This window comes from Alligator mississippiensis, chromosome 5 (assembly GCF_030867095.1).
Source record: "Alligator mississippiensis isolate rAllMis1 chromosome 5, rAllMis1, whole genome shotgun sequence".
Lineage (NCBI taxonomy): Eukaryota > Metazoa > Chordata > Crocodylia > Alligatoridae > Alligator > Alligator mississippiensis.
Window position 1 is genome coordinate 168,466,277 of NC_081828.1, and position 23,552 is coordinate 168,489,828.

Here is a 23,552-nt window from a genome sequence, read left to right on the forward strand (position 1 = left end):
CATAGTTCAATATAGTTTTTTTTAATACAAAGTAAAATCAACAGCAGCGAATCAGCAGAAAAGATTGGTGAAAGAGAAACAGCAGACCTTAAAATAATGCCACATATGTCTATGTTTTATCCAGAAATCATACTTGTTATAACACTGGGTTTACTTACAAATATTTAAGAAAAAAAAAGGCTTCCAGTGATTTTATTCCAGTTTTGCAAATAAGTTTGATGAAACCAACTATCTTAACAAGCTGATACAGCAATTCTTCCACAGATGCAAACCTTATTTAAAGCAGTGGAACAGTGTCTGGGGAAGCACTGTAATATCAAACTGCATTTGCATTCTGATCTGACAAGGTATTTACTATAACTAATCCTTACCCATGATCACTTTTTAATCAATGTAAAAAACATTACACATCAAAAACTACACTCAATTCCCCTAAAGAAAAAGAAAGAGGAACCTCCCCCCCCCCCAATTCTAGCTGAACCCATATACACATCCTTCTATTAAGAACTTTGTTAGCAGTGAATGTAATGTTTGTTCTATATGATATCTGCTACAGTCCAGGGGTAGATCAAGGCTTGTTATCTTTTTGGCATCTGTTAGGCTGTCACAGCTATATCATAACTTCAAATCTGACTTGCGTTTAATAGCATATATGCTATAAGAGAACTAAATTCATGTTTTGGTTTGTTTCCACTATGGATTAGCCTACTTGCTAAAGAGCTAATCCAAAACCCACCAAAGCCGACAAAAGACTTCCCATCGACTACAGTAGGGGTTGGATTGGACCATAAAGCCAAGGCCAGTTTACTTTATTTGTTTTCACTTCATTCAGTATAGTTTTGCAGCTTCTTCATTAATCAAAACACCAAACAATGTCAGTTTAAGTTTTTAAATTACTCATTTAAAAAAAAACAAAAAAACAGCACCGCAGAGAATTTTCCATTTTTCAGAGAGATTATAGAAAGTTGATTGCTCTACCTCATTACTCTTGCTTTGTGAAAGAGCCAGGCTATCATTTGTCAGCTCCTCATCATCAGCATTACTCCTGTTAAGAACTTTATTTTTCTTCTTCTTGGATGCACCATCGCTAGCAGTGCTGCTGTTATCATCCTCATTGCCCTCCTCATCATTGTCATCATCATCACTTCCACTTCCATCGTCTTCATCATCCTCATTATCTCCATCACTTCCCTCCTTTCGCAATGCATTTTTTCCTTTCTTCTTTTCAGCAGTAGGCCGCCAGTCATTGTCATCCTCACTGTCATAATCATCCATATCATTTAGTTCTTCCATTGATACAAAATCTAGAAGAGGTCGATTGCGGCGCAAATTCCACTTTTTTGGCTCATTTGATTGCTCATCAGCAACAGCATCAGATTCAGTGGCTCTCTCTTTCTCTTTTTTCTTTTTTGGCTTCTCATCCTCTTCCTCCTGATCTTTCTTTTCTGTCTTAATCACCTCTTTCTCTGTTGCTGGTGTCTCTTCTCCAGCAGAGCTTTTGGGCTGTTCTTCTACCTTCTCTTGTTCTGCTGCTACTTCCTCCAAAATATTTTCTTCTGATTCAGTACAGGAACCTTCACCACTGTCCTTTGATGCATCTTCACTCCCATGACCACTTCCTTCAGAATCTGTTGAGCATATGAAAATTTAAAAAAAGTGTTCTGAAACAAATGTACCCAAAAACCCCAAAACTTGCTGAAACAACAAACTGCTAAACTAAAGAATGATGTATGTTCCTCCCATCAACCTATTTGTCAGTTAGTCTCCAAATATTTTTACTCCAAGTAGCACCGTTGAGAACTTGTTGAATATGAGTGTGTTGTGAGATGATAGAAAAAAACCCAAAAAAACAAAAAAGGTAAAAATACACTTAATGAAACCTAAAAATTCCACTGAATTGTAGAAAATATTTTTTTTTTAAAAAAGCAGTAAGAAATAGATATAGTCTTCATGGGAGGTTATTATACATGACTAACTGTCCTTTTTAAAATCACAGGAGTTACTTCCTAAGCCTTGAAAACAAGAATACAATAGATTTTATTGTTCTTTAACTTACAAAATGATGCAATCACAAGTCAGCAAGTTCCAAAGTAAGGTTGTTCCTACAACTTGAATTCTGACACCTGCTATTTAGGCACTGTAAAAGTTTTTATTTTCAATGTAATTTACTATTCTTTATCAGTGAATAAGCTCTTCAGTGTGCAAGTTGGTCACTGCAAGTGACCAAATTGTCTTTTCATTTTCAAGCTGTGGCTCCCTGTCCCAATTGCTATGCACTGTCCAATTTGTACAAAGCAAAGGCCTGGACCGCTATTTCATTCACCATCTACCCTGCACAATATGAAGTATAGGTTAGGTTAAAAATAAATATATAACGAAGACTGACATCTGCATGAAAGGCAAAGTTTACACATGTAATTAATGAAGTAAGGCACCTGTGGTGTGCACCTTACCCAAAGAGGCAAAGGTTGTGATTTAACTTATTCAGAGACATCAAATAATCACTAACCATCATGCTTTGTTTCAGCCACGTATAATAGATAAAACCTATTTTATAGATCTTTTTCTTTTAAATAGTCCTCTGCCTTTAAGCACTTTATTTGCCACACAGTAACTACAATGCTTCTATAAGGCCTAATAAACGGAAACAGTATGGTTCTCCACAGCAGTACCATGGTGGGGCCTTGTAATTCATGTACACCAGGTACCTAAGTATTTTGCAAGGATATGGTGTGACCATTAATTCACTTATGCAGATTTACTGACCAACTTTACCCAGACATAGGTAGAGAAAAACTATATATTCACTTTAGAAGTTAGTGTTTAACAGTACACTGCGCACACTCACTGACTGCTCTGATCTAGGCAGTGACTTAGATCAGCAATATTTCTCCAACTGAGAATTCTCCCTCACCACATCTTGCCTCCCTTATTTTCAGTCTACAGTCTCTTTGGGACTTCATATAACTACTAAAGAAACAATTATACTCCCTTAGGCAAAACCTGAGCCAGGCAAGAAACCAAAACATGACACTAAGCCCTGGCACAGAATCTAATGCAACAAACAACTCAATGGCATTACTACACATAACAGCGCTACTACCACTTACGAGCATGACTTGCATTTAATTGCAATTTTAAAATATCATTCCTTTCAGAATAACTAGGGAGGCTGAAAGGATGTCCAACTTAGATAAACCTATTAACAAGTTAAAGAACTCCACAATGTCTGAACAGAAAAGCCTGTGTGTTTACCAATCACTGTTTACATTCACTGCTGTCTGAAACCAACTAGATCCCATTGTTTTCAAGGTCCTTTGGAGTTCTGGAGATGCTTTAAAAGTCTTGAAAATGATGGAAGCTCATCAGTTACATGACTGCTAATACCAGAACACTGTGTAGCTAGGAAGCACCGTTTGTGCAAACAATGCTGTGCTATTTACCAGCCATGCTAAGCAGTCGGGGACCCACATAAAACGTGGACCACACTCCTCCAGGGGCCACACTACTGCAAGTCATGGGCACCTAGGCAGCATTTGCCCCACACACTGTATGCATGTGGAGCCCTCTACTGCTCCATGAATGCAAGCAACCACTGTACCACTTGCACCCACCCTCAACTCCCCCACTGCTCTGTGCTATTAGCTATGCTGCACCACCCCACAGCGCAGGAGTCAGAAACGTAATCCGAAGTAGAGAGGGGAAGCCTAAACCTCCTGGCAGCCATAGCAACATAGGGAGGGGTGGTTAGACAGCAGCCCAGACAGGCCGGTGCTATGCTGTTGAGTGAATTTCCTATTTATTCAATACGTGTGCACTTTACCATGTATTAGGTAACAGGTTGTCTGACAGATGGCCCCTATATTGAGATAAGATCACAGAAAAGTAGGGTTGGAAGGAACTTCACAACACAAGATCATCTAGCCCAGTCCCCTGGTCAAGGTAGGATGGATCATCCCTGACTAAACCATCCCAGCTAAATGTCTATCCAACCTACTCTTGAAAACTTCCAAAGATGGAGATTCCACAGCTTCCCTAGGTAGCCTGTTCCAAAAATTCTAGACTACCCTCAATGTCAAGAAGTTCCTCCTAATCTGCAGCCTAAATTTCCCCTACTGGAGAAATGGCCTCAAGCTATTTTTTTTCTTCATAAAGGAAAAGCTACTTGCCATCCTCTCTAAAAATCATGCTGCAGGTATCTGAAGAATGTTATCAGATTTGGTTGACTGTGGACCATTTCTCCAGTCTATCCAGGTCATTCTGGTTCCTAGCCCTACCATCCAGAGTGTCTCCAATTCCACTCAACTTGGTGTCACCTGAAAATTTGTTAAGCATACATCACCCCATCATCTAAATCATTAATTAAGATATTAAACAATACCAGACCCATGGCAGACCACTGGTGAAACCCACTTGATACCTCCTCCCAACTAGACATTGAGCCATTGATGACCAACTCATTGAGAACAATTATTCAAAAAGTTATGTATTCACCTCACAGTACTTTCATCTAGTCTGTACTTCCTTAGTTTGCTAATGAGAATGTCATGAGAGCCATTCCAAAAGCCTTGTTAAAGTAAGAAAATATCACATCTACTCGTCTCCCCCCATCCACACAGCCTGTCACCTTATTACAGAAGGAAACAGGTTGATTAGGCACGACTTGCTCGTAGCAAAACCATGCTGGCTCTTCATGATCATTTTGGTCTCTAGATTCCTTGAGGACCTGCTCCACAACTTTTCCAGGAATCAAGGTCAGACTGACTATTATGTAATTCCCCAGATTCTCCTTTTTCCTTTTCTTAAAGATAGACACTTTGTTTGCCCTTTTTCTAATCATCTGGGACCTTCCCCAACTTCCATAAGTTCTCAAAAGATGATAGCCAAAGGCTCCAAAATTACTTCAACCAATTCCTTCAATAACCGAGGGTACACATACCATCCAGCCCTATCTGAAATGATGTGGCTTCCTTAAGGCATCCCTAACCTGTTCTTCCACTAGTCGAGTCTGTTTGGCTCCTTCCCCTTCTTTGCTGCCAACTCTTATCCGGTAGCTATTCGTGAAGACTGAAGTAAACAAACAGGCATCACATATATCAGGGGTTTTCAACCTTTTTTAACAAGTGTACCCCTTCTCTCTCAAAGTTCCAGCTTATGTGCCTCTTTCACGGTGAGGGACGGAGTGGAGCTGGGACTGCACGGCCGGGGCAGAGAGCAGGATGGAGTTGTGAGCAGCTTTCTGGGGGGGGGGGGGGGGGGCGCCTCGCGCCAGTGCACGCACTCCAGGAGGACACGAGGCACGTGCCCCTGGATCTGCACACGGGGAAGGGCGGGCTGCCACTGTGGGCTGGGACTGGCACTGGGTTGTTCTTGGTGGGGGACTGGTCCGGGCTGTACTTGGGGCGGGCTTGTACTTGGTGATGCTGGGAGGGGGCTATGGAGGAGGTTATGGCAAATTCTGGAGTGGCTGCAGCCCCTCCCATAGCTGCTCCTCGCAGTGCAACCGCTGCCTGCCCCGAGAACAGCCCAACCTAGCCCCTGCCGGTAACAGCCTGGTGCACCTCCAGCCCAAGCCTGCAGTGGCAGCCCACCTTGTCTGCAGATCCAGGGTACACGCCCTCATGCCCTCCCAAGGTGCGCACAGTGGTGGGAGCAGCTCAGTCCAGTACCCTGCCCAGCTGAGCAGCTCCTGCTCCAGCCCTACTCCCTCCCCAACTGCTGGGGCCCCAATCTGCCCCCCCACCCCGGCCTGTTACCTCACAACACACTTACCAGCTGCTCTCCTGGCCACCTGCATGCTATGCTGCAGCTATAAGCAAATACACGGTAGGCCTGTGCAAAGCAGCAAGTATTCACTTTGGATTCAGATTCAGCCGATTCAGAGGGAAAGTGATTCGATTCAGAGATTTGAATCACTGTCCTGATTCGATTTGGAGATTTGAATCACTGTCCTGATTCGATATGACTGAATTGGATCTGAAGATTCAGCCCCGCTTTGGAGATTCAGCCATTGACTAAACAGGCAGCAGTTCTCACCATGCTGGACACAGCTGCCTCCAGCTGGTAAATCTGTTGTGGTGAGCAGAAGGGGGAGGGGCAGATGAAACGTCCCCACAGCGAGGGGGCAATTGGGACTGGAACAAACTGCCCAGCTGGGGCAGGGGAACATGGGACATGGGGAGGGGGGCTCCCGCCACTTCATACCACTGCGTGCCACCCATCTGGGAGGGCACGTGAGTGGGCATGTGCCACTGGATCTGCACAGGGCGGGTCCCTGCTCCCAGTGCTGCCGCGCCCACATCCTGCACCATCCCCTACCCACCTCCCCGAGTCCCACGCCTCTGCCACCCCGGCTGAGCAGCTTGTCCCAGCCCCAATCCCTCCCTCATTGTGGGGGCGTTAATCTGCACCCCTCGCGCCCCTTCCCTCCCCCCCAATCACAGACTTACCAGCTAGAGGCAGCTGTGTCCAGCATGGTGAGGACTGGTGTCTGTTTAGTCTATGGCCGAATCTCCAAAGTGGTGCTGAATCTTTTCCGAATCGATTCGGAGGCTTCCGATTCAATTCAGACCTTTTAACTGGTCTCCGAATTAGATTCAACTTCAGAGATTCGGCCGCCCAATTGAGCTGAATCTCCTCCTAATTGAATCAGCTACCGAAGCATCGCATGGCCTTAATACACAGCATTTATTAGCCATGTTAGGTCTGTGTACCCCCTAGGATCTTTTTAAGTAGCCTTAGGGGTACCTGTACCCACAGTTGACAACCACTGACATACATCTATCTTTTCTGCATCATCTGTATCTAGATTCCCTTCTATATTCTGTAAGGAATCTATGGTTTCTTTGGTCTTCCTCTAACTCTTGACATTCTTCCCTTTACATATTGAACTATATTGATTTTAATAGTTAGCATCTTGTAATAAACGCAAGCATTAGACAAAAATTAAAAGTGTTTATCAAGCCAAAATATTTTTGTATTTCTGAAATGCTTGCAAGTTTCCTTCTTTTCAGTCTGGTCTGTTGAACAGATCTGATACCATAGGTGCCTTTTATAAAGTATTTAGGGTTAATAGCCATTTTCGACATTATTTTTCATAAGTGAAAATTTCTGTCAGCAGAAGCTGATGCATAAAATCTTCTCCTTCAAAGAAACTCATGAAGAATTACACCATTTCCTCTTGTTCCCTATGGGACAGAAGTCAAGCTGATTTCAGAAAAGATGCTGACCACATATGCTATCAGAATCCACAGAGCAACATACAGACTTGTTGACAACATATATGAGAAATAAACATTTTGTGAAGGGTGTCATTTATCTCAGTACAGCCTGTGGTTTCAGTCCCATCAAGCACAATGGGGTATAGCAGTAAATTTAATATGGGCTTTGTAGAATTGTCTGAAACAAAAGATCATGGCTCAGACTTATCTGAAGGAAAAACTTTGTGATAAAAAGTAGTAGAAAAAGTGATTATTAATCTACAAGTTTCTACAAATTCATTGTGTGCACAAGATTTCAATGAGTGTTAATACAAAAAATGTGAAGTACCTAGTATTATCTTATTAAAATCATTACATCAGAGAAAAGGCTAACACCAGAAGTTATATTTCTTGACATTAAATTTTAAATGAGTCCTTATATGCTCAACATATCACAACACTTATAGACTTTTAAAGTTCTCAAAAAATTCATACAATCCTCAGAATACTGTTATTTTGAAGCATACATGCTGTTCTTTCCTTACTAACAGAATTGAATCTCAATTTGGGGGCTGAATTGTGTTTTCAGCTTAACTGTAGAGTAAGAAATTCATAATTACCTTTTGTTTATTTGTATTTGGTTGTTCTTTAACAAACCAACTGTCTAAAAATATAAATTCAAAGACTCCATTTTGGGATAAATTCCTTATAGAGAGCAATTCATATCAAGCTTAAGATAAATAGAAGAGAGCTGTCAAAGGCATTCAGGAGAGTTTCTTTACCTACCATATTTAAGGATGTCTGGTATGCAAGAAAATAAGACACGCACCTTATTACTGGAAGGCAGAATGTAGAAAAATAGTTTTTTCCAGAGTCATGGCCAACTGCATGGCATGGAGTAAGTCCTCCTGGAAACAGTGTCCAGGAGGTGTGGCATCTCAGGAGACAGTCTGGGTGAAGCAGCAGGAACTTTCTGATATGGCAAGACAGCCACAAGTTCTAGGCACCAGACCCTTTCAAGGGCAGTGGCAAAACTGTTATTTCTTCACTATAAATAGTTCTTTATATAAAAGTTTCCATAAGTAAAAAAGTGATGTTACACACAAGCCTCATCAAGATACTACAATCTGTATGCAGCAGCTCCCTTGCCAATAGCTACTGCAAATGCCTTAGCATCTGTGAGAGGGTTAACATATGACTCTGTCTTTTCTGTTTGCTGGGGCCAAAAAGAAGTGGCCACCTTGGCTGCCATTAACATACAGTGTCTGCATGCTTCTATTCCACTGAAGAACAAAAAATGAGCTTCACTACCTAAAATATGCACCCCAAGTTTGGAGGGATGGTCTAAGGGAAAACAGTATGGGTGGTATGCAACTAAATACTGTTTATAAACCCCTAATTCTGTCAAGAATTATTCACATGTTTTAAGTGAGGAATGTCAAAGATGCATCCCATAGGTTGGATCTGGCCTGCAGCGTTCCTGGAGGGGCAAGCAATTCATGGGTAGGGTATGCAGGGCCAGTGCCCAGCACCAAAATCCAGGGAAAAGAGCCCCACTGAGGACATTTTGGCAGCAGGAGGATGAGCAATGGCCGTGTTAATCCCTGTGGCTGGCAGAACCAACACTGCACAATTCACTCGAGCACTACTACCACTTGTCCCACAGCCCAGCTCAGGCCCAGAAGAAGTCCTGCAATCTGGATCCAGACCATGGGCTGGACAAGTTTGACACCCCTGCTTTAAATGAAGCATGGAGAGAAGTCTTTCCAGGATTCAAGTTTAAGCATGCCTTACATACAAGGCAATTTGAACTGAGAATGTAGCAAGGGAAAAAATGACCACTTAAGACCTGAGATATACCAAGTCTTTCCCTTAAAGGAACAACAGCCACCATAATTATGAAAGAAAAAAGAATCTATCATCATAGTTTCATACAGTCCCAGTTTCACAAAAGCAATTTTTAAAACGCTACTAAAACTAAGCAATGCTGAGGCTGTACTATACTGTGCCTGCAATTTACGATGATAATAAAACACACATTCATAACAAGTTAATACTGATGGTGCTTACATAAAGTTTTATGTAGAACTGCACCAATATATCAGTGGCATATCAGCTTGGCACCAATAACAGGAAAATTAACATTATCAGCCATGAACTTTTTTTGGCCAATATCACAGACCAATGCTGCGTGCATGTGCACAGCCACAGCATGCATGAGGCCAGGAATGCAACCCAGCAGTCTGGAAAGCAGCGTCCAGCCAGTAAGTCTGTGGGGGGGAAGGGGCATGGCGGGGATCAAGGTCCTCCACAGTGAGGGAGGGAATAGGGCAGAGGCAGGCGCTGCCCAGCCAGAGCGGGGCATGGGACAGAGCCACAGGTGGCAGCTCCCTGCTGCTGTGCAGCCCCCTAGATTTGTGCATGGGGCAAAGGCAGGTTGCCCACAGTGGACTCGGGGCCAGGAGCTACACTAGTCTCTTCCTGGTAGGGAGAAGTTGAAATGGGGCTGCACTCAGGGTGGGTGGCAGCGCTGGAAGGGATGGCTATAGTCCCCCAAGACTCCCCCAGCAATGCCCCTGCTCAGGGCATGTGCTCAGTGGCACCTGAGCCTGCCCCATACCTGTCCAATCAAAGAACAGCCCTGGCCCAGCCACTATGCTAGGAAGAGGCCAGTGCAACTCCTGTTCCCAAGTAACCCACCCTCACCCTGTGCACAAATCTGGGGGGCAACATACCATCCATGCCTGGCCCAGGGGCATGTGCAGCAGTGAGGAGCCACTCCACCACACCCCCCATTGCTAATAGAGATTTTCATGGCTAATAGCAGACTATTCACCAGGCATATTGGCCAATACCGATTCGATAATAGGTTTACAGGAACATAGCCCAGCATCGTGCAGAGCAGCACCTTGCAAGTAAGTCGGTGGAGGGGAAGGGGCACAAGAGAGGAACGTGGTGTGAGGGGGCAGATGGAAGCCCCAACAGTGAGGGAGGGAGTGGGACAGGGGCAGAGGCTGGGGGCACTGCCCAGCTAGGACAGTGAATGGAGCCCTGGGGCCGAGGCGGGGAGTGGGACAGAGTCACAGGCAGTTCGTCCAGGGGATCAGTGTCCCGGTGCTTAAATATGGTGGCAGCATTGCTTGAATTAAAGCTCATCAAATGAGCTTTAGTTCAAGCGCTGCCACCACCATTTTTAAGTACAAAGATGCTTTTAACCAGAGCTGAGCTGACTGGGATGAGGGCAGAGACAGGCTGCCTGCTGCAGGCTTGCAGCTCTCCACTCTGCTACCTTTGCCTTGGGAGCCACACACTGGCCATGCATCCCCATCCTGCCCAGCAGCAGACGACAACTCATCACCCCCACCACTGCCTGATGGGCAGGGAATATACAGCCAGTGCATGGCTCCCAGGGCAAAGGCAGCAGGGCAGAAAGCCCTGAGCTCACAGCAGGCAGCCCACATCCGCCCCACGCACAAATATGAGGGGGCACAGATCCCATGTCGTGGTTCTATCCTGCTCCCCGCCCCATTATCCCATTCACAGTGCCCCCAGCCCCACCCCCCTCCCTCACCATGGGGGCCTCAATCTACTCCCCCATGCCCCTTCCCCTCCACACACTTACCGACAGGGAGCTGCTCTCCACAGTGCCAGGTTGTGCTCCTGGCAGCATGCATGCTGCACCTGCTGCTGCACACATGCACATGGTGCCCAGGGACCCCAGCCAGAAGGCATATTATATGCATCAGTGACATTACTGGCTACACCAACAAAAGAAAGCCAATAGCCCGATAATGTTAATTTTCCTTTTATCGGTGCCAATCCAATATGGTACCAATATATCAGTGCACCTCTCTTTTTTTTTTCTTTTTAAAGGACAATTTTAGAAATATCCTAAAGAAATATTTTTTTAATGAACTAGAAATCTACCATTTCAATGGCTTGTTGTTCAAACCAGGACAAAGAAGTCTGCTTCAATATGAATATATGAAAAGTAGAAACTTTCAAGTCATTGTAACTCATGCTTTTTTAGAAGCAAATCCTTGTTCACTTTTTTGCTATTAGATAAGGACACAATCTGTAATTATGCATATTGGTTGTAACAATGGGTAAATCAATCTTAAATGACAATGAAAGAAATGGTATCCTTTATTATGCAACCTTCTACTACAGACGTAGTTTTAAATGACTAATGCCAGTTTTATTTATAGCCATAATTATTTCCTGTACTTTGTTTGCACAATTTGAAGGTTTCACGAATAATATAATATTTTCAAGATTCGATCCGTACACTTCAATTTAAAAAATGCTGCCACCCAAAATACACATAGTTAATGTATAACAAAAACCCAAGAAAATATTACTGTACTAATTACAAGCACTACTTTGTCATCCAATGCCAGTGCGTGAATTATCTGAGGACCTTTATCAAATGCAGATACAGATTTGGGCAGGCCATAAAATGCAACTGTGATGACTGAACCAGAGCCCTACCTTTGTAACCGTCAGATAAAGAACATCTAGTCTAGTCACTATGAGGATGCTAAGAGCAACAGAAGTACTAATAATTTTGTAAATGGACATTGTTACTTCAGGGCTACCACTATGTAAACGACCTTGAATCCTAAGCAGGGATGGTGATTTATTCCTGACTATACCATGTCAAGCACAACAAGATACCAATTCTGACTAGTTATCAAGTGCTGCTACAACATTAATGTGTTTAATATTAAAGGTGGAGCTGGTGTACCAACTAGTAAGTCTGCCTGATGCTTCCCAATGTATGACCCTGTTTTCAGCTCTTACTAATTTGAAAATGTGAATCAGTTGCACAGAAGCATCATATGCTGCACATACACCCCAGACTGATTTTTTTTAAGTTTCTGAGAATTTGGCAAAAGAAAAATATATATTTGATATTAAAATATTCTGCTGACTACTTAAAAAGCCCAATCAACCTCAGTAATATAAAAAAAAAGCCCTAGCAACCTCAGTAATAGATGACAATCTAATGTTATCATTTACTCCATTAGCTCCAGTAGCAGAGGTCTAGTCTATGGATATAAAGGCTCCAATCCTGATGACAAACCATGGGGATATCAATATACTGTTCCAGGGTAGAATTTTTATATTTTCAGTTTACTTAAAAAACAAACAAAAAAACAAACAACAACAGGAAATTACACCAAAACCTCCTGTTAAAAATTGTGATGAGTTGTGAAGTCAAGCACTGAAATATCAGGAAATGTAGTAAGGCTACTTCTACTATGTAATTTTGCTTTTCTGTGCACATGCATTATGGATACGGCCTTTAATTATATGTTCACATATTTTCTCCCCCACAAAGGGCTCCTACCTCAATTCCATGAGCAGAACTGACATTATCTGCTTAATGAGAAGCTATTCAGTGTTTTTTCCTACTCAAGGTGCACTTCTAATCCCAAGTCTTTACTACATCATGTGATTCAAACTTGGTTTTGAACACAGAAGTATTAATTTTCTCTGATTTTCCTATGGCATTTATAGGAAATACAATATAGTTTTTAAGTGTTTCACAAATATTAATCTTCATAACACCCTCCTGAGGTGAATGTGGTAACATGCCACTCAAAGATGGGAAGGTGATAAGGATACAGATAAAAAAAAAAGTCTGCTAATTTTGGCTATACATAGGGCCAGATATGTCAAAGTACTTAAGATAATGTGGAAGCAAAGAATGGCTAAGGCCTCAAGGGGGGAGAGAGAAATTCCCTAGATAAGAGGAAGATGACCATTAAACTGTCTTGAAGGACACAAGACAGATAGCCCCAAGGCAGGAAAAGTTAGTTTAGGCAACCCTTTGTCTTGAATCTATAAAAGGTTAATTGCCCTGGATATAAAGTAGAGAGGCCACAGCAGAAATCTTCCTGTAAGGGTCTCTCTCCGATAGCTATCGAAATAAAGTTTCTACCTGACCTGATTCCAAATTCTACAGCGTGGTTTTTCCACGACAATTAAATGGTGCCGTGACTCAGATCCACAGCCAACAACGTGTTCGGAGGACCGTGAGCCGTTCCCCGCCAAACCCCGGCGCCACCAATAAAGGTAAGAGGCCTTTTAAATCTCTATTGGGGTGTCGGAGGAGTACTGCTCATAGGCTCCCTGCTCGAGTTGGGTAGCTGGATTCGAACCTTTGTTACAGGTCAGTGTAGAACCAAGACCGGTCATACTAATCTGGTAAATTCTGTCTGTCTCTGGAAAGTGCACATAACTGGTAGGGAGAATCTGTCTGTTGCACAAGCACTTGCATCCAGCACAACACTGGGCTTTAGGAAGTCTGAGTAGGTGATGGGAATAAGATTGTGACCCCGATTGAATGGTGATTTGGAATTGGTCCAGGGCAAATTCTGAAACCACGTGCAGCCGGCCCGAGACGTACGCAAGCCCAGTTTGGGCGATGACCGGCGCAACTCGAATGCAAGGTTGCGTGGTGAAAGAATAGTCACTAGGAGCCAAGGTTGAGAGATAAAAATCAACCCTTCCCTCCTCCCCAGTGAACTTTTCACTGGTCCCTCACCCTCTTGTTTTGCTCTGTATCTTGTGTTCTCCATTCATGAGCCGCTATAGATCCGCTGCCTGAAGGTATGTAGCCTAGGTCATCAGACGGGGCTACAAGAAGGTATGTAGCCTCGGTCATCAGACGGGGCTACGAGCAGGTTTCTGTGACTTTAGCGGACTCCTTTTGTTGTTTCCCCACCCTTATTCTACCGTGTAGATAAACAGTCTGTTTATGAGCCGTTGCCAAATCCAGAACACAGCTCGGCAGCACTGCAGGCTGAAGTTTGGATCAGCACGGACCTCCTCAATAAACCATTCCCTTGTCTTGTCTTTCCCTGTGTGATTGTGAAATGGGTACAGGACAGTCAAAGCAAGTGCCAGTCCCCCCTAAGGGAACTCCGGCGTACTATATGTACGCACATTATTCTCCCAAGACTTGCAAGTACCTGGATAAGTGGTACTGGTATACCAGGGGTGATCCTTCCAAGCAGTTCCTTGAGGAAGGCACATTCAATCTAGATAAAATAGTGCACTTAAGAGGGACGTTAGAGTCCCGTGGATCCAAAACTCCTCAATGCCAGTGGAACGCATTTTTCGATTGGTATGAAGAGATGTCAAAAAGGCGCACTGAGTCTCAGACCAAGAGCCTGAAAGACTCACAGGAAAAATTTAAACAACAATTAAAGGAAACACGGGAGAAATTGACCGCTCCCCTAAATTCAAACTGCAGTCCATTATACCCAGTATTGAAAGGGGTACCCCCACTAACTGAACCTCCGGAAGACATATTAGACTTTTGTATCAATCCAGCCTTAGCTGAAAATCCAGCCCCATCTGAACCAGAAAACAAACCAAGGCCGTCAGCTCCCCCTCCAGGTTATTTTCCACCTTCCTCCATCTCAGAACCATTGCCACATCCCAGCACCTCAACGCCCTGGCAAGTCCTTGAGCAAACTCCAACTTCAGTTCACCTGAAAAAGGTATTGGGCAAGGAGAACTATGAAACTCCGACGCCCACCACACCTAAGACACCCTACAATCTGAGGAGTAGCATCCGTAGCGGCCAGGAAGCCTTCCAGGCCCCGCTCCGACAAATGCCAGGTGTAGGTCAAAAGGAGGGAACGATAGTAACTGTACATGCTCCCTGGAGTGCTACTGATCTGTTTAATTTAGTACAGAGATTCCCTAAGATTCGAGATGACCCTGTAAGATTCCAGGAAGAACTTCAAGTAGTAATTGACTGTTACAACCCCACATGGGCTGATATGAACCAACTTTTACGCGCTGTATTACCCGTGAAACCTTACACCATGTGTTAGAAAAGGCTAAACGCCCAGCACAGGATCCCGGCACTGGACCAGAGTTGGGGCTTAGTAGGGAAGACCTTTTGAAAGCGGTCCTTGAAGTTTGCCCCAAAAAGACTGATTGGACCAAAATTAATTCTTGTAAACAGACAAAGGATGAAAACCCAGCTGACTTTCTGGAAAGACTTAAAAACTGTTTTGATCGCCATTCAGGCATGACTAATGCTGCTGAAAATGCCCGACAGGCTGTAGTGGCAGCTTTTGTTCAAGGACTCCAACCAAAAATTTCAGAAGGAATCCGAACTGTGCTTAAAGGCTGGGAAGCCAAAACTTTAGAGGAGGTTTTGGCAGCCGCGCAACATTTTTTCCATAAGGCAGAAAGACTTAAGGATAGCAATGAAACTAGATTGATGGCCCTCCAGATTCAGCAACTTCAAGCCGGTAGGGCAGACAACGAGGAAGGGGAAGGGGAAGAGGACTGGGAACGCTAAACAGAGGACGGGGTAAGGGCATAAGCCGGGCTAGGAACCTTTCCAAATACGGCACTCAATGTAATTATTGCAAACAGGACGGTCACTGGAAGTCAGAGTGCCCAAATCGACCCGGAGGTATACCTAAGTACCGAGCACCACAAGGGTCCCAAGAATATTTTTCTGACGGAGTTTTCACTGCACCAGCTGAACTTCAGAATGTTCCTCCTTTCCCTACCCAAGCATAGGACAGCCTGAGGGATGACATCATCGCCCCACTTATTTCAATCGACCAATCTGGTCCTTTTCTTTATTGTTCTATAAACGGCAGGATTATATCTTGCCTGGTAGACACAGGAGCTTCCCTCTCCACTTTAAAAGCCTCTGATTTCTCTAGCATACCTCTTTCTGAAAAAATTGTTAATGCTGTCGGCATTAGCGGACACCCTATACCCCACCCTGTTTCCAAACCCCTTTCTGTCTCTATCGGTCCCATTTCTGAGACACATGCCTTTTTGCTTAGCCCCTCTACCCCTGTAAATCTTTTGGGAAAGGATTTGTTGTGTAAATTGGGCTGTGTCATCTACTGTTCCCCAGATGGCATATACCTAGAAGTGCCGGAACCAAGGGAGACCGAGTTTTTGGCTCTGTTACAAGAACAACTGGAGGATGATTTTGAAGCTGACACTTCCTTGTTGCAACAGGAACTGTTGGCTCAAGTCCCTTCACAACTTTGGTCTACTCATGCCAATGAGGTGGGCCACATGCTCAGCGCAGAGCCTGTGCACATCACTCTCAATCCTGCTAAACCTCTCCCTTGTGTTCTGGAATACCCTATCTCTAAAGAAGCCGAGGAGGGCATTCGACCTGTTATTACTTCCCTCCTTGAAAAAGGGATCATCATCCTGACCCGTAGCCCATGCAACACTCCTATCCTTCCTATTAAAAAACCCAGTCGAGATACTTATCGCTTTGTACAAGATCTTCATGCTGTCAATGCTGCAGTCCTACCTACTTTCCCTGTTGTTCCCAACCCAGCCACTATACTATCCTGTATTCCTGCTACTGCTACTCACTTTACTGTAACAGACCTCTGTTCTGCCTTCTTTTCTCTTCCTATTCACCCTGACAGTCAGTTTTTGTTTGCTTTCACTTACCAAGGTCTTCAGTACACCTGGACTCGACTTCCACAAGGGTATACTGAAAGTCCCACCTTGTTTTCCCAGATCCTCGAAAAGGATTTAGATGCTTTAGAATTCAAGGGGGGCTCCACGCTAATCCAGTATGTGGACGATCTTATGCTGGCCTCACTTTCTCTGGAAGCATGTAAACAGGATTCCCTCACCCTACTCACTGCCCTGGCCTCTCAGGGACATAAGGCCTCCAAAGCCAAGCTGCAATTATGCCAACACAGAGTTCATTATTTAGGGCATGATATTTCAGCAGGACAAAGACATCTGTCCAAATCCCGAATTAACGCCATCCTCCAAGTCCCTAAACCAACTACCCAGAAACAAATGAGAGAATTTTTAGGGATGGCTGGGTATTGCAGGCAATGGATTATGGGTTATGCCTCCATCGTCAAACCCCTACAGGCCCTTACCCTTGATTCTACTCCCGAACCACTACCTTGGGTTCCAGAAGCCGAACAAGCCTTTATTCAGACCAAGCAAGCCCTCGCCAGAGCACCTGCTTTAGGACTTCCTGATTACAAGAAACCCTTTACCCTGTATTGCGATGAATGAGATGGCATTGCCCTAGGGGTGCTCACTCAGCTTCACGGTGACAAGCAACGTCCCATTACCTATTATAGCTCTGCCCTAGACCCTGTTGCAGCAGGACTTCCGCCCTGTCTCCGATCTGTAGCTGCTGCTGCCCTGCTTGTTGAAAAGGCTGATTCCTTGGTTCTTGGACACCCATTAACTGTTGCTGTTCCCCATGCTGTTATGGCCCTGCTCCTGAAAGGCAAAACACAACATATTTCTAACTCCTGACTTACCAAATATAAAAAGCTTCTTCTTTTAGCTGCCAATGCAACTTTAACACGCTGCTCTATCCTGAATCCTGATTCCCTACTTCCTACCCCATCAGACGGAGAACCTCATGATTGCTTAACTGTAACTACCCAGCTTTTGACCCCTCATATCCATCTTAAAGATACACCACTACAGAACCCAGATTTCCTGCTACATGTAGATGGCTCCTGCCTTAGAGACTCCAAGGGACAGCTCACTGCTGGCTATGCAGTCTGTAATCAACACCAAGTTTTAGAAGCTTACCAGTTGCCTCATGCCCGCTCTGCTCAAGTGGCTGAACTGGTAGCCCTCACTCGAGCATGTACCTTGGCTAAGGGTCAATCTGCCACAATCTACACTGATTCCAGATATGCCTTCGGTGTTGCACATGACTTTGGTCAACTTTGGAAACAAAGAGGATTCCTTACTTCGGCTGGGACTCAGATTAGTAACGGTTCTTATGTCGATGCTCTTTTGCATGCTCTCCTATTGCCTTCCGCTATTGCTATTGTTAAATGCAAAGCCCATGAAATCCCTAATGATGATGTCACACGCGGAAATGCCCTAGCTGGCCATGCGGCTAGGAATGCAGCCCTTTCTGGCCCTCAGGCTCCTAATGATATTTTTCTTTGCCTTTTAGCAGACCAGTCTCCGTTGGCCAATCTCTCCGACTTGGCCCTTCTCCAAGACCAGGCTCCAAAATTTGAGAAAGAAGACTGGCTGCACAAAGGATGCCAGTTGCATCCTGACACCTTGTGGCGCTCCACGGGCGGCCGCCTGGTAGCGCCCAAGGCTTTGCTACCTTACCTTGCTCGTCTGGCTCACTCGGTGGCCCATACGAGCAAAGGGGGGATGATTGCGACAGTACAGCGTGATTGGTTTGCCCCAAATTTTCCCTCTATGGCACAGCAGTACCGTAACACTTGTCCCATTTGTCTTGCCCATAACATTGGTCAGAAGGTTAAAACTAGACAAGCAGCACACCCCCCACCATGGGGACCTTTCGTAAATTTGCAAATGGACTTTGTTCAAATGCCAAAATGTTGTTCTTTTGAATATATTCTTGTCATTATTGATATGTACTCTGGTTGGGTAGAAGCTTATCCTTGTAAACATGCAGACGCCACCACTGTAGCAAAGAAACTTTTGAAAGAATTCATCCCCAGATTTGGCCCGCCACTCACGCTAGACAGCGACCGAGGAACACACTTTATAGGGCAGATTGTTAGAAACATCTATAAGGCCCTGAACATATACCAGCACCTGCACTGTGCCTACCATCCCCAATCCAGTGGCGCAGTACAGCAGAAAAACTGACTTAAAAACACTCCTGTCTAAAATTTGTGCTGAAACTAACTTGAAATGGCCAGATGCATTGCCACTGGCACTCATGCACATTAGAAACACTGCCAACAGAAAACATGGACTGTCCCCGCATGAAATTCTCATGGCGCGTCCCATGAGAATGGCCACTACACCACCCCCATTTCCTCATCAGACTAATCTTCAGTTGGATGATGAAACTGTTTTAAATTACTGCAAGGCACTAATGAAATGTGTCAGATCTATTCATTCACAGGTTCAGGAAGCGCTGCCACCCGCTGCAGATGTCCCATGCCATTCGCTTGAGCCTGGAAACTGGGTATATATCAAGGTTCATCAACGAAAAAACTCACTCCAACCCAGATGGAAGGGCTCCTTCCAGGTGCTCCTAACCACTAACACTGCCGTTCGCTGCCAAGGACACCAGACGTGGACTCATGCCTCGCACTGTAAAAAGGTTTCACCTCCATTGGACCCCGACGCAGCTGAATTCCAACCGGACAGAAAGACTCCACAAGCTGGTAGTGAGCTCAACACCTGCCAGCAGAAGTATTCAGGACCAGTGGTGAGCATAGCGCCCACTGACGAAGAGGATTTACCACTACAGAGTGAAGAAGATGTGCCCCCGTGACACCACTATGCCCTCCGGGAAAGGAAAAAGGCCTCTACCTAGTTCCTGGTTCCCAAGATGGGATTGATTGGTCGTGACTTGGGTAATTCTTAGTTTACTTGTTTGGATCATCTTACACGAATTTAAAGACTTAGTAACTGAAGAAAACACGATAAACAACTTAATATTGCAGAACAGATCAAGAAGGTCACTATTTCATCACCAAAATGTTTTCCTCCAATTATCTTACCAATCTGCAAAGGACTTAAACGTTTCTCAATGTTGGGTATGCAGTCATGCCTCTATTCATTCTACCGGGGGAATACCCATGATATCAACACCTTTAAACGCCACACAAATGTCGGCCCCTTACTATTCAGATTTTAAAGGAAATGAAACCTGGCAGGATATAAAATGAAACCGATTTGATTATATACGGTTAGCCTATGCCACCCTGGGAAAATTTTGTTGGACCTGTAACGGATCTGAATTTTCAGTAGGAATCAGTAAATGTGAGATAGAATTTAAGATAAATGGGGCGTGGTTCTCTAATGGTTCCTGGATATCTAATTATATTCCCAAACAAAGTGGATTTTCAGGTTATTATACACAATGGATGATGAGACCATGCTGTAATGATAGCCACGGGTTTACTGCACTGGCTGGCCATTATTTCACATGTGGAGACAAGGCCTATAAACACCTTCCTTCCGGATGGGAAGGAACATGCTATGTCTCTGCAATATATCCCGCTATTGCTGTTAGATCTTACTTGCCAAAAGGAAAGATTCACAACGTGCGAGAAATTACAGAAACTCAGAGATTTTGGAGAATCATGTTTCCCAACTATGGCGCAGGCTTGGCCATGTCTGAAATAAAGAAAGTTGCAGCATCCCTAGAGAAGATAGCTAATGCTACTGCTATTGGTCTTCACAAAATAAATAATGAAATGAAGGAAATAAGACAGATGACTTTACAAAACAGACTTGCTTTAGATTACATGTTAGCCAGCAAAGGAGGAGTCTGTGCTTTAATTGGTAAAGAATGCTGTACTTACATTCCTGATAATTCCGAAAAAATACAAGATTTGGCTGAACATATTCAAAAGGAAGCAGCCAAATTACATGAGCCAGACGAATGGAATTTAAGTTCATGGTTTAGGTTCCTTTTTGGCTCCTTAGGATCCACCATTATTCATGGATTATTGATATTTTTTATTATTATCGTCCTGATATGTGTCATTTTCATGCTCGTACGCTGTTGTCTAAACTACATATCTAAGCAAACCCAACCAGGGAATAGATTAATATTCCTGCAAATATCTGAACAAAATCAGCAAAAGGAAAATGAAAGAAAACACACCACAGAAACTAAAATGATGGTACTAAAACGATGTGAGCAGATTGAAAGAAGATATAGAAAGATGCAAGATGAAATAGAGAGACTCGTGAGAATAGAAATAGAATAAGATGAAACTTGTAAGTCTCAAAGGGGGGAAATGTGGAAGCAAAGGATAGCTAAGGCCTCAAGGGGGGAGAGAGAAATTCCCTAGATAAGAGGAAGATGACCATTAAACTGTCTTGAAGGACACAAAACAGATAGCCCCAAGGCGGGAAAAGTTATTTTAGGCAACCCTTTGTCTTGAATCTATAAAAGGTTAATTGCCCTGGATATAAAGTAGAGAGGCCACAGCAGAAATCTTCCTGTAAGGGTCTCTCTCCGATAGCTATCGAAATAAAGTTTCTACCTGACCTGATTCCAAATTCTACAGTGTCGTTTTTCCACGACAATAACACAACACTTTATATGCTCAGAACAGGGCACCCTTTGACTTCAATTGCAGCTGTAAATACTTAGCATTTCTGCAACTAGGGCCTCAAGTTTGGCAAACAGAAAATGAGAAACCCAGAATTAGAGTTCATCAAAAGTCTGGTTTTGAACTTTCCTAGAGAATCTGACAGGATCTCTGAGGCACAGGTAGGTCTAGAACCCAATTCTACAGAACAGCTTTCAGCCGCCATAACCATGATGCAAGCCTCTCTTCCTAGAATCCCACCTTCATGCCTTCCAAATTCTGCAATGGTGTAGTAGGGCTCCATCAGAGAAAAAACCTCCTTCAGTACACAATCCCCTCCCCAGTGCACACTAAATGAGGCATGTGAAGTGGAAAAAGCAATATGTGCGCCTGTAATTACTACACATATCATACAACATATACCAAAAGGAAGCCTTCATGCTGACATTTCCCAACTTTCCAATGCATGATTTTGCAGTCTTGATGATGTTCTTGTAACAGTTGTTGTGAATAGAATGATAAGCATGGCAATAAGAGAACTATGTATGTGATTTAAAATTAAGATTAGGTTTTCGTCACTTGGGGGCCCCTCCGGACATGCAAGTCAAGAAGCGATGGAATCTGATGCAAAATACACACACACACACACACTTCCTGCCATGCCACACATGCACGGCAGGAGGTGCTGATTGGAGGATCATGTGCCAGATCCCACAATCACCAGGCTCCCCCTGCAGCAGCAAGTGACAAACTGCAGGCCTTCCATTGGACTACCACTAAGAGGTTCACCAATTGTAGCAACGAAGGGACAACATATCACATCAGCCTCTGGTGTGCATAACTGCTTTGACTAGGGGTGCACAGATATATATTTTTTTATATCGGACAATGTATACTATATCGGAAATCGGCCATATCAGGCCAATAATTTGGCCGATAAATGGCCCATGCATGCATGCAGCTGCAACGCAGCACAGGCGGCGAGGAGTGCAGCCTGGCAGCTTGGAGAGCTGCCTCCAGCTGGTAAGTCTGGTGTGGTGGAAGGGGAGGGGGGAGGAAAGGAGCGTGGGAGGGCAGATTAAGGCTCCCATGGTGAGGGAGGGTGTGGGGCTGGGGCAAGCACCGCCTAGTTGGGGTAGGGCAGGCACAGCACGGAACTCTTCCTGGGGGAGCAGCTCCAGCTGCTGTGCGCCACTCCATCCAGGGGCTGCTGGTCCAGTGGCTCAATCAGCATTGCCTGCTCATCTGGTGGCTCCTGCCGCTGCTTTCACTGCTCATTGGGGGGGGGGGGGGGGGAATGTGTGCCCCCTGGCAGAGGCCGCTCCCCCCTCCCATGCCCCCCAGATGAGCCACCCATGGCTCTGTGCCACACCTGTCCCGCCCCAGCTGGGTAGCGCTTGCCCCAGCCCCAGGCCCAGCCCCTCCCTCACCACAGGGGCCTTGATCTGTCCCCCGCACGCCCCTTCCCTTCCACCACACTAGACTTACCAACTAGAGGCAGCTCTCCATGCTGCTGGGTTGGGTATTGGAAATTGGATCAGTATCAGCCGATCTGCATCCTTAAAAAAAAAATCGGCCGCAAAAATCTCTATGGGTGCACCCCTAGGTTTGCCCTAATATTGCTCAGTGCAGGTATGAAGGAAACAGCAGTTAAAATTTAGTAAGCAAACTACATTTGACCTAGTAGAGAATATAAGAGTCCAATCTATAGACAACTCAAAACTGGGAGAAGTTGTTTTGGAAGACGAAGCATTTTTGCAGTTTTTAACCCTATAGACAACAAAATGTAGTTCTAAAATAAATACACACTGCTACACATAGGTTAAAAATGAAACGCACAAAAAAGGAATAAGAGGTAGCAGACTTGACAGCAGTACTGCTGAAAAGAGTTTCAGTGGATCACAAATTCAGCTGGTCAGTTATGCGATTCTGTCACCATAATCTGGATTGCATTAACAGCAGCATTGCATGCATGCTACAGAAAGTGGTGGTACCACTTTGCTCAGTACTGCTCAGATTTCAGTTTGAGTATACTGTGTCCAGTTTTGGCCACTATATTTGAAGGACATACAGGAACTAAAGACAAAGGCAAGTGACATAGAGGCATGGAGAGGTGTTTCTAGAAAAATAGTACAGGAGCTAGTACATATATGCATTCCAGACCCTACAGCTTTCCAGCCACAGGACATTAGAAGGTGGCTCTCCTGGCCACCCCTGCTTTTAGGAAGCCTTTAATTGACAACCTGCCCTCTTCCCTGCTGGGAGCTGCAGCTGCTGAAGAGAAGCAGCTGTCAGACAGTCC

The 23,552-nt window shown here is 44.5% G+C and overlaps 1 protein-coding gene across 7 annotated transcripts in view; it reads right to left on the minus strand.

The window, feature by feature from the left end:
* PHF14 (PHD finger protein 14) overlaps nt 1-23,552 on the minus strand; it is a 312,624-nt gene that overhangs the window by 281,424 nt on the left and 7,648 nt on the right. For all 7 annotated transcript variants that reach the window (XM_059728970.1, XM_014603199.3, XM_014603196.3 and 4 more), the window contains exon 3: nt 979-1,628. In XM_059728970.1, coding sequence (XP_059584953.1) covers nt 979-1,628 — 650 coding nt within the window. The remainder of the gene's footprint in view (nt 1-978; nt 1,629-23,552) is intronic.